The sequence below is a fragment of the Polypterus senegalus genome, chromosome 11, assembly GCF_016835505.1.
Source record: "Polypterus senegalus isolate Bchr_013 chromosome 11, ASM1683550v1, whole genome shotgun sequence".
NCBI lineage: Eukaryota > Metazoa > Chordata > Cladistia > Polypteriformes > Polypteridae > Polypterus > Polypterus senegalus.
In genome coordinates, this window is record NC_053164.1 from 42,451,698 (window position 1) to 42,464,174 (window position 12,477).

At 37.2% G+C, this 12,477-nt stretch overlaps 1 protein-coding gene across 1 annotated transcript in view; it reads right to left on the reverse strand.

Moving 5' to 3' along the window:
• The window catches only part of LOC120538887 (prominin-2-like), a 125,698-nt gene that overhangs the window by 91,849 nt on the left and 21,372 nt on the right, over positions 1–12,477 (reverse strand). The window contains exons 3-6 of the mRNA XM_039768469.1: positions 11,932–12,134; positions 4,262–4,382; positions 3,757–3,820; positions 3,580–3,669 (exon numbers count right to left, since the gene is read on the reverse strand). Of these exons, the coding sequence (XP_039624403.1) occupies positions 3,580–3,669; positions 3,757–3,820; positions 4,262–4,382; positions 11,932–12,134 (478 nt within the window). The remainder of the gene's footprint in view (positions 1–3,579; positions 3,670–3,756; positions 3,821–4,261; positions 4,383–11,931; positions 12,135–12,477) is intronic.

Here is a 12,477-nt window from a genome sequence, read left to right on the forward strand (position 1 = left end):
GATAGAGAGTTTGTTGCCTGAACATTGGGTGAGATGTTAAAAAATGGGTTTTTAACTTTTCTTTCTAAGCAGTTGACATACTAATAACTTGTTTTTTCTTTATTTTATCAGCTGCTGCTTTTCTGCTGTTTTAGTGTTGTTGTTTTTTAAGGACTGTGTTATTTCTCTTTTTTATTTTATTACTGCCGGTGACGTTTATATGCTAACTTCGAACCTAATGTAAGATTGTGTTGGGGGTGGGAATGGTTGTTTGCTTTATTTTATTTTTCACATGTGTATATTCGTGATTATTTTATTATCACTGGTATAGAGTAGATTCACTAGTATATGATTTGTTTGCTGTGGATATTTTTTGTTGTTTTCACATTGTTCTTTGTTATAAGATTCCCCTTGGCAATCGTTATCATGGTTATAATCGGCTATAACAAATAATTGCATTTTATTTTTTGGTGATCCTTTTGTTCTTTCATTCATTTGAAAGGGACCTGTTTGGGGCGGACTAATTAGTTAATTCAGCTCACACCTGGTCACACATTACTAGAGCAAAGTCAGAAATTAGCAAATTAAGGTGCGAGATGTAATCGTGATAGTTAACCTGCTTCCGACAAATACCACAGTCTGGTTTTTACTGTCTTTAAAGCTGTTAGAGGACAAAAAATCCTGGAAGCAAAATGGAAAACACAGCCAGCCGATGCCATTACTAATAATGTTCAGTCCTACAGGTCAGTAAGTTGGTTGCTCCAGATCAAATACAAAAAAGTTAATCTTCTGAGACACATCTTAATTGGAATCCTGAAGAAAAAAAGTCCCATCTTCCAGCAGATGGCTTCCGTTGTGGATTTTCGGTGCTAACACACTGTTGCTCCTTGCTTCACCTGCCCGATGTGTGTGCATCTCTCTCTTTTTCTCGCTTTCTGGGTTGAATCCCCCTAAGCCAGTAGTCCATTCTGAGCAGTGTCTCCTCCTTAGAGGCGCAGATCCCCATTATCCCCCACAGCAACCCATTTCCACTGGTATACATTAAGGAGAGGCAAACTAACAAAAAGGCAATAGTACATGTGGCACCCGATACAACTATTACCCTTTTTGATATAATCTAAAAACATAAAACACTTGATCCTGATTAATTCACTCGAAGGACATGCAACAAGAAAGATACAGCAACACCTGAAGCTGTGCAGAAGAGAGCAACCAGGTGCATCCCAGGACTCAAGGATATGTCGTACTTGGACAGACTCGGGGAATTAAACCTCGAGCAGAGGAGACAGCATGGGGGCTTCATCCAGGTCTTTAAAAATGTCGGCATTGTGAAAGTCGATCTAGCCAATTTCTTTCCACTAATCGGTAAATTATGTACTTGAGGATGCCAGAGGAAATTAAGGGGAAGTGCATTTAGGACTGAAGCCAGGACATCAGGGACATTTAGGGGTAACCGTTGACTGTAATCTGAATTTTAAATCACATATTCATCAGACCACTAGGACAGCATTTTTTCACTTAAGAAACATAGCTAAAGTTAGACCTCTTATATCATTGAAAGATGCTGAGAAATTAATTCACGCTTTTGTTTTCAGTAGACTAGATTACTGTAACGCACTCCTCTCAGGACTACCCAAAAAAGATATAAATCACTTGCAACAAGTGCAGAATGCAGCTGCTAGAATCCTAACTAGGAAAAGAAAATCCGAACACATTTCTCCAGTTTTAATGTCACTACACTGGTTGCCTGTGTCATTCAGGATTGACTTTAAAATACTGCTTATGGTTTATAAAGCCTTAAATAATCTCGCTCCATCTTATATATCGGAATGCCTGACGCGTTATATTCCAAATCGTAACCTTAGATCTTCAAATGAGTGTCTCCTTATAATTCCAAAAGCTAAACTTAAAAGAAGTGGTGAGGCGGCCTTCTGCTGTTATGCACCCAAAATCTGGAATAGCCTGCCAATAGGAATTCGCCAGGCAAATACAGTAGAGCACTTTAAAACACTGCTGAAAACACATTACTTTAACATGGCCTTTTTATAACTTCACTTTAACTTAATACTGATACTCTGTATGTTCAATTCTTCATAATAATTATTCACAGTGGCTCCAAAATCCATACTGACCCCTACTCTCTTCTGTTTCTTTTCCTCGCCACCACCACCTACTCAAAGCATCATGATGCACCAACATTGATGGACTGAAAGCCAGAAGTCTACGTGACCATCATCATCAGGTCCTTCCATGAAAACCCTAAATACAAAGAGGACTGTTTGACTTATGTTAGGTAGATTGCCCAGAGGGGACTGGGCGGTCTCTTGGTCTGGAACCCCTACAGATTTTATTTTTTCTCCAGCCTTTGGAGTTTTTTGTTTTTCTGTCCACCCTGGCCATCGGACCTTACTCTTATTCTATGTTAATTAATGTTGACTTATGTTTATCTTTTATTGTGTCTTCTATTTCTCTATTCATTTTGTAAAGCACTTTGAGCTACATTTTTTTGTATGAATATGTGCTATATAAATAAATGTTGATTGATTGATTGATCAGGTTACAATAGGTTCAAAGTTAGCATATAAACATCACTGGCAATAATAAAATAAAAAAAGAAACATCAAAGTCCTTAAATTGAATAACAATAAAACAGCAGCAAAGGAGCAGCTTACAAACTTAAAAAAACCAAGTAAGTAGTTTGTCAACTGCTTAGAAAGAAAAGTTAAAAACTAATTTTAAAACATCTTACCAAATGTTCAGGCAACACACTCTCTCTCTCTTACCTCTTCTATCTGCTGATCTTTAACTATTTTTTTATGCAAAATGTTATGAGAATCTGGAATTACCAAGAGACATGCAATTGAAGGATAAATCTAGATGAGATATCGAGACAGCTTAGCTACTAGCCATACAAACAAGCTTGATGGACTAAATGGTGTCTTCTTGTTTGTAAAATGTCTTGTGTTCTTATGTTGGGCAGTGTTCTTTATCAGTTAGAAACCAATAGTAGACAGGTGCCAGTCCAACGTTAGCCCTACCCGCTCACAGAGTCCATTTGAAGTCACCTGTTAACCGAACAGGTACATTACAGGGATTTTAGAGTGAGGACCAAAGAGTGTAAAGAAAAAAAACTAACCAGACAGGAGCAGAACATGCAAACACCACACACAGCTACAACCCAGTAAGCTGGAGCAGGAGGCACAAGCATAGGCACTGGGCCACCCTAGGAATTAAATTATCTTTTTATCCAACATATTTGCATTTATCCTATCCAGGTGTCATTTTGATGCATATTTTGTGATTTTATTCTTGTTTTGTTGTGATTTAAATGTTTTCTCAAAATTTGTATTTTTTTTAATATTTTAGGCAAGGTGTGTTCACTGACTTTCTTTCTGATGTCTTTTAAATCTGATAGAGTATTTTTTTCTTTATACTTAACTCATCTCACTGGACTCTGAGATTAAAAAAACAAAAGCAACTTTATTAGGCCAAAAGAGCACAACATGGCAGTGGCAGCACTTTATTTCTTCTGCATCAACCCTCAGTGTTGGTGTTAATTAACCTTTGCCCAGAGACAGTTCACATGAAGGCAGTTTTTACCTTTGGCAATCTGGCGCACAGCTGCCAGGGTCGGATATACAGACACCCCAAGCACAGACACGACTGTGTTTCCAATGATCAGTCCCTCACCTGCAGGGAGGACAAAGAGTCTTGTGTAAAAGTAGCCATTTAAAATTAAAGAGCCCCATCCTAACCCCAGAAATTGACCAACTGTACCATTTAAGCCTGTTGTGATTTTTGCTTTTGGTATGTCATACTGAAGAGAGAGACTGCTGATTTTCTGCAAAATAAATAGAAAAGTTCAATGCTAAGAACACAAATGTCAAGACATTTTACCTTTTTACATAAGTTAACATGACATTCTCAGATCATGTCAACTCAAGTCAGGGGTCATGTGGTACAATCTACACTTTAAAATAAATATATTTGCTAAATTATTCAAATTACTATGTTCCTAATAGAAAAATTTACAAAGCCACCAACTCCTTATGTGTCCAAGAGCTTGATGGGCACACCCAAATGTGTCTTCTTACATTTCAATGTTTGCAAATGTACGTCAAGTCTCAGATTGCTTTTCCAGTCTTCTGTGTTTGTGAATGAATGAAAGTGTGCAGCCAAGAACAGAGAAATGAGCCAGTTCTATAGATTTGTGTCAAAAGGTTTATTATCTTTAAAAAGACACAAAACTCAGACAGGAATGTAATCAGAGCCAAACACTCACTGTTGGTACGGTGGAAATGACCGTGCTGATGTTGCTCAGTGTGTTGTTTATATCATTCAGACTTGGTTGCACCACCGCAGTCATCCTCTGATTGGATAGAAATGCCAGGATCATTCCTGCCCTGTTTTCAAAAACAGACAATGAAAACAATAAAGCTTGTTCTACAGTATATTCCATTTCCCCCCACACCAGCAAAACATTCAATACTGAGTGAACCCTGAACAAACCTGAGGCCTTGTGGGGGCATTACACTCTGATTTTAAAACCAGCCACAATGCCTTTAATTGATATTGCAGGATGGCACTTTTTAATCTTACATTTGAAAAGTCCTACTAGCATATAAACTATTCTTTATATTTAAAAAAGGAATGTGATATCAGCTATAGTGGGTACGATTAGATGTTGTCATGACAACGGTGTCCAGTTGGCCGAAGTCGCCAGTGACTTTGATTTTCACTTTCTCTTGTATGATTTTAATCTCCACTGTTGTCAACTAACCAAGTTCATCAATTAATTAATGGACACATATTGTTGGTTTCCATTTATGTTTGATCAGTTTCTACCTTGTTCTTTGTGTGTTTTAATAAATCTGATAATTACGTGTGTGTACCTGTTCTGGATTTAGTAATTAGTGGAATCTGTACTTATAACAGAGGATTGTTCACAGCGCTCCGTGCCTGCATTCAGCGAAGAGTGCTAAACAAAATGCATTGTATTGTATGACAAACTGAACAAACTAGAAAGTCCAGTCAGACTGAATTTAATTTAAAACATATATCTTGTTAAAGGACTTAGCTAGAGATAGTCACAGTCGTGATCCGGATTTTGTTTTATATTTTTACAGCCCATGATGATATTGGTCAGCTCCACACTCCAAATTAATCTCGGGAGCCTCTTGAACCTGCTACAGCCCATAATATACCTGAGGGATGAGCCAGCAGATGAGGATACTCACACAAAGCAAGGGATAGGTTCATTAAAAGTGTTTTTATTAAAAACAATCAAAAATCAAAACAAATTGTATCCAAAAGTGCAGTGAAAATCTGCAATAAATAAATAATCTAATAAATAAATGAGTGGTGTCCAAGTGGAGATTAAAAACAGCTCAATAAATATTTTCTTAACACCAGAGGTTAAAATCCAAGAGGCTGTTGCCTGTTTCTTAAAACTCACATGTCCCAATGCTACCTTCTAAAAATTGACCTCTCCTCAGCTTATTCTGTAAGTGATCTGGCAACTAAGGAGACACCCAACCAACAGTTGGTGCAGTCATACATTCCATCCAGGCTTGGGTTCCCATTGACGGGCCCTCAGCAACTGTGGAGTGCCATGCCAAGCTGTATACATCTCTCACTGCCTGTCCCTCGGCCTAGCCTCTAAAACAATAAATATATTACTTCAAGGTTTTAGAGTTAAAGGAATTTAACGGTAAGATCTTTTTTGTTGATTTAAAACGTTTTTAAAGATATTATTTTTGACAAACATCTAGCAGTGAGCAAAACAATTCATTTGAACTTGAATTAATGGTGTTTCTCTTCCAGCAAAAAGATATTTAATTTATCTCTGGAAGTATTTTCATGCATTTCTCCTACTGGCATCTGCCTGTTGTTTAGTATTTAAATAAAAGATCTCAATGGAAAAGAAATAAATGGACGTGTGCATATTCTCAACTAGGATAAAGAGGTTGGTAGGTAATGGCAGTAGTGGCAATGGTGACTTTCTGTGTAGTGTGTTTTAATGTGTCTTCATGTGGAAAATATGCATCACGTGACATTTCCAAAAATGAACTACAGTCCTCCACACTAACATGAGCAAGAGGCATAAACAGAATTGAACTTGTCGGTGTGGTACAGGTTACACGTTATGAAGCTGCAAAAGGTGAAAATGGAAATGTGAATAAGACTTTACAAGGCATTACTCCATGTTTGCCATCCATAAAACACCCTTTAAAACAAAAAATAAAAGTCTTTATTGAGTTTCATGTTTGGCAATTGTGAAATCACCAGGAAGTGAAATTTTAGTTTCGTTTTCGGTTGGGAGTGTGTGATGCGTTGTGTCATTACTGCAACAGGTATAAAGTTCAGAGTCATTTACTTCTTGGCTCTCCAAATTTGTGGATAAATCTAAACCTAAAACACTCACATTATTATTATTATTATTATTATTATTATTATTATTATTATTATTAAAGATCTCTGTGGTTACAAATTCTTTTCTGCTTTTCATCTTTGATTTACGTTTTGCATTTTGGCTTAGGTTACATGAAACATTCTGGTTTTTGTGTCTCTTTCTACATTTTTCAATCTACCACTTAGTCTCATGTCCTGGCCATTATTTATTTGATTCCTACTGATTGCGTTCGCAGAGATCTAGGGATGTGAAACTTGCAATTTTTTTCTTTCCATGCTTTTGTTCCTTTTTTGGTTGTGCATTTCAATGTACTATAAACCAGTGACTATGTCTATCTTTTACAGATTACACATCCAGATGATTTAAATGAATTATATTATTTGCATTTTAGGTTTTGGTCACAATTTGCATGCAAAGCAGAAAAAATGTAAGTCAGCAATGGTTTGGAGAGTCTTCATACGAGCTGTAAATGGCAAATGTCAGTATTTTATTAAACCAAAATTGAATAAGAACTTGATTATATGTTTCTGTTTTAAAAATGAAAATGATTCACCTAATAATGCTGATACTTTAGTCCTTAATAATCACTGTTTTTCTGTGGCATAGTGGAACATTGCTGGTTCACTGGCTCAGGGCGAGAGGGCCCACATGGTGTCAGAATTATAAAACCTACGTACTCACAAAAAGAGGCTTGAAACTCATAAACGTAGCGTTCCATGCAAATGCTGGAATTTATTAAAGAAAACTTGACTGCATAACGTGTGTGTATTTACGGGATCTCTGACCCATTTGTATGCAACATTTTGGAGAAACTGGGAAATGATGACACCCTTGAACAAGTGGGGGATATGCAGCCAAATCAGCTAAATAATGATTCGTTGCATTTATATAGTGCTTTTCTCACTACTCAAAGCTCTCTGCAATTGCAGGTTAAGGGCCTTGCTCAAGGGCCCAACAGAGCAGAGTCCCTATTGACATTTATGGGATTCGAACCGGCAACCTTCCGATTGCCAATGCAGATCCCTAGCCTCAGAGCCACCACTCCGCCCTTCTTGTATAATAATTTCATATTTACTGAGCTGTTATTCTAATGTGTGCTGATGCGACAAAATAAACCTCAGAAATTATTAATATGTTGTATAGACTGTATTTTGCTTTCATTTTAAGAGAGCCAATTCTGCATATTTGAACTAAAGAACTGTTTTGGTTTTTGATCAGTTTATATTGGCAACCTATTGTGGCAACTATAATAGCGAGGATAATGTAAATAGTAAAGTGGAAAACTTTAATTCTAAAGTAAGAGCTGCTGTTGACATAGTTGCATCTGAAAAGACAGTTAAAAAATCTTCTAGTATTGTTATTCCATGGAAGACCCAAAGAGTGTCTGATTTAAAAAGAACATGTCGTAGAGCTGAGCGTAAATGGAGGAAGACTAAACTAACTATCCATTATGAAATATTAAAAGTTAAAATAACAGAATACAATAACACAGTCCGTCTTGAGAGGCGCTGCTATTTCTCTAATATTATAAATAACAATGCTAGTAATCCCAGAGTCTTATTTTCTACAATTGATTGTCTGTTAAACCCAGGTTACTCAAAGGAATGCCCCCAAAATACTTCCAGTGAAACCTGTGAGAACATTGCTGTATTTTTCAATCAAAAAATTAATGATATTAGAGATAACATAGTATATCTCCCCAACACTGCAGAACCTCCAAAGCCCCGGTACTCCATTATAAAGAAATTAAATGCTTTCACCAGGATAGATTTACCTGAATTACATAGTATAATCTCTCAACTGAAACTCTCCACCTGCGTCCTTGATCCAATATCAAAGAAATATCAGGCGTGCTAATTGACAATATTCTGGACATAGTTAATTCGTCATTAGATACGGGGGTCTTTCCAGACTGTCTTAAGACTGCTGTAGTTAAACCCCTACTTAAGAAACATAATCTTGACCCCTCTGCCTTTGAAAATTTTAGACCCATTTCTAACCTGCCCTTCTTAAGTAAAATTCTAGAGAAGGCAGTCATTTTGCAATTAAATGACCACCTAAATAAACATGCTATTCTTGATACTTTTCAGTCAGGTTTCAGAACAAATCACAGCACAGAAACTGCACTCGTTAAAGTAGTAAATGACTTATGGTAAATGCAGACAGAGGCCATTTATCTGTTCTCATCCTCTTAGATCTGAGTGCTGCATTTGACACCATTGATCACAATATTCTTAGAAATCACCTTAGTCAATGGGTGGGCCTCTCTGGCAGTGTCTTAAATTGGTTTGAATCCTACCTGGCAGGAGAAAATTCTTTGTGAGTTGTGGGAATTACAACTCAAAGACACATGATATCCAATATGGTGTTCCACAAGGCTCTATCCTGGGTCCGCTGTTATTCTCATACATGCTTCCGTTAGGTCAGATTATCTCAAGTTACAACGTGAGCTACCACAACTATGCTGATGACACACAGCTGTACTTATCAATAGCACCTGATGACTCCGACTCTCTCGATTCACTAACACAATGTCTTACTGGTATTTCTGAATGGATGAATAGTAATTTTCTCAAACTAAATAAAGAGAAAACTGAAATTTTAGTAATTGGCAATAATGGATTCAATGAGGTTATCAGAAATAAACTTGATGCACTAGGATTAAAAGTTAAGACGGAAGTAAAAAACTTAGGGGTAACCGTTGACTGTAATCTGAATTTTAAATCGCATATTCATCAGACCACTAGGACAGCATTTTTTCACTTAAGAAACATAGCAAAAGTTAGACCTCTTATATCATTGAAAGATGCTGAGAAATTAATTCACGCTTTTGTTTTCAGTCGACTAGATTACTGTAACGCACTCCTCTCAGGACTACCCAAAAAAGACATAAATCACTTGCAACAAGTGCAGAATGCAGCTGCTAGAATCCTAACTGGGAAAAGAAAATCCGAACACATTTCTCCAGTTTTGATGTCACTACACTGGTTACCTGTGTCATTCAGGATTGACTTTAAAATACTGCTTATGGTTTATAAAGCCTTAAATAATCGCGCTCCATCTTATATATCGGAATGTCTGACACATTATATTCCAAATCATAACCTTAGATCTTCAAATGAGTGTCTCCTTAGAATTCCAAAAGCTAAACTTAAAAGAAGTGGTGAGGCGGCCTTCTGCTGTTATGCACCTAAAATCTGGAATAGCCTGCCAATAGGAATTTGCAGGCAAATACAGTAGAGCAGTTTAAAAAACTGCTGAAAACACATTACTTTAACATGGCCTTCTCATAACTTCACTTTAACTTAATCCTGATACTCTGTATGTTCAATTCATCACAATAACTATTCATAGTGGCTCTAAAATCCGTACTGACCTAACTCTCTCTTCTGTTTCTTTTCCTGTGCCACCACCACCTACTCAAAGCATCATGATGCACCAACATTGATGGACTGAAAGCCAGACGTCTACGTGACCATCATCATCAGGTCCTTCCATGAAAACGCTAAATACAAAGAGGACTGTTTGACTTATGTTAGGTAGATTGCCCAGAGGGACTGGGCGGTCTCGTGGTCTGGAACCCCTACAGATTTTTTTTTTTTTGTTTTTTCTGTCCACCCTGGCCATCAAACCTTACTCTTATTCTATGTTAATTAATGTTGACTTATGTTTATTTTTTATTGTGTCTTCTGTTTTTCTATTCATTTTGTAACGCACTTTGAGCTACATTTTTTTTGTATGAATATGTGCTATATAAATAAATGTTGATTGATTGATTGATTGTCATTTTTCAGGAAACTGGCTGACAGGTAAGGAAAATCTCAGCTAAGTTTAACTCCATCATGCCCACCTGGCTGCCCACATGCAGTTTTCGTATGGTGAGGGTGTACATGCATAAGACATAACATGTTTTTGCCAAGTTAAAAAGGCAACTTACAACAGTGTCTGGTTCTCCTCACGTGACTGGAGCATTTTACTGCACTCATATTGCAAACAAAGCATCCACTGAGAATGCTTGTAATAAACCTTAGTTCAGCGTTTCTCAACCTTTAAGTATTTGCAACCCAAGTTTTCATAACAGTTTTAATTGCACCCCCCAATATTTTTTTGAAAGGCACCCAGCAATACCATTTATCTAACTCTATACTTATTTTTCTAGTACCAGAATGTAGTTGAAGTTAATTTGTTTTGGTTTCAATAGATGTATTTTTCATATATGTGATTCTTGTTTTCTTTTTCACATCTTCGCACCCCCCTTTTTGTTATTTCGTGCCCCCCTAGGGGGGCCCGCTTCATAGTTTGAGAACCACTGCCTTAGTTAGTTATATTCCATTAACACACAAGCCCGATGCCTAAATAAGACTGACAAATGTTATCATTCAGTGGCCTGAGTCAACCCATGATTCATTTATTTGGAGGCAAAATAGTTTTAGAAGGCCCGATGGTGTTGTATGTGATGGCTGGCTTGTTGGTAAGATATGGCCAATACCATTCATTGTAAAAGCAATCATGTCATTACATCTGCCAGATAATAGCGTCTACCTGCTCAGATGCTGGCACCTTATTCCTTTCCTTGACCCCTAGAAGGTACAGGAGAGGTGATATAATGCTGCCCATGATCTTGTGCAATCAGTTGTGGAGCACAGCCAGACCGTCTTGAATGAAGGTGGTGGTGTTTTGATGTGTCAGGAGGGAGGCTGCTCTATCAACTAATGAAGTTCTGCAGCATCCTGACTGCATATGTATGAGGTTGATAAGCATAGTCTGTACTGTACTGTATATGGTTGTTTCAGGGCTGCAGCCAGGCAGAGTTTGAGATGTGTTCACGTACGCACAATTACAAGACAATTGATTTTTAAAGGTAATTAGAATAGAAATGTGAGTACACCAGGCTTTATAAATCAACATTTTTTTGTCTTAACACATTTTTCTGTTTTTTCACACTGAAATTCACAAAAAAGTTTTTTTATAAAGCAGTTCCCTGGTGTCCTGTCCTGGTGTTTGTGTCTGTCTGGGACAGAGTATTGCTAGGACATGCCACAGCTCAACTTGACTATAGTATTAAAAAAGAGTTTGCTCAGAAAGAGATTGAACAATTGAAAAACAAATTGTTATTAAGTGACTCAGCATAGTATTCCAATGGTCCAGTGCATTCAGTATATTGATATTTGAATGCAGATATGTATCATCCATCCATCTCCAGCTTAAGCTAAATATAGGATTCTGAAGGATGGAGTACATGACAGTACTGGTGAGTGCATAGAAGAAACCGTCAACTACAAGAACAATCTGTATATCATCAATTACACACATTCATCTGAAATATTTCAAAAATAAATTCTGTTTAATCTCGGATTTGATGTCATGTTAAAAGTAAAGATGACTGAGCAGTGACCCAACTGCATAGTGCAATCTTAGCCTTAAGGAGCACTAAATGCATGAATGGTGGCTGAAACTCTCATGTGGTTTTCTTGATTTTTTTTTTACTTCTTCTCAACAATTATTACCATTTTTAAGTATGGAATTATATTTTCTCTTACACTATGATTAAAGTGCACATAATGAGGAAGGTGATCATTGTCCCTCTGTTGCAGGCCAGACATCTGCTCTCCTTCTTCACTGCTCCGCCACAATTTCCACAGCATCGGCAACAGGCAAAAAATGCACCTACTATGGGCATTAAAAAGAAGTACAGCAAGGCAATGAGGGCACACACGATGAAGCCCGCTTCATACTTTGCCACCTACAAGGAAACACAAACAGATCATTAATCAGCATTAATCAGCATTAATGGGAGACACTGGACATGTGTAAAGGACAGCAGTGATGTTCTTCTTGGCTCTGCATAACACCATAGCTGTCCTTATTAACAGAAAAAGTGTTGAAGTCCCAAGTTGCTGCTACACCAAGATATGCAGTAGTTGAATCCTTTTATTTTGATGTTCTAATTTCCAATTTGAAATTTTCTTCATTTTCCACAGCAGCTTTTCCATCACACAGACATCCTGGCTAGCTTAACTTTTTGTGAGCTGAGGCTGCCTTTTTATAATGCTTACTTGCTTGTTTACTTGCTTTCAATGTTCAAA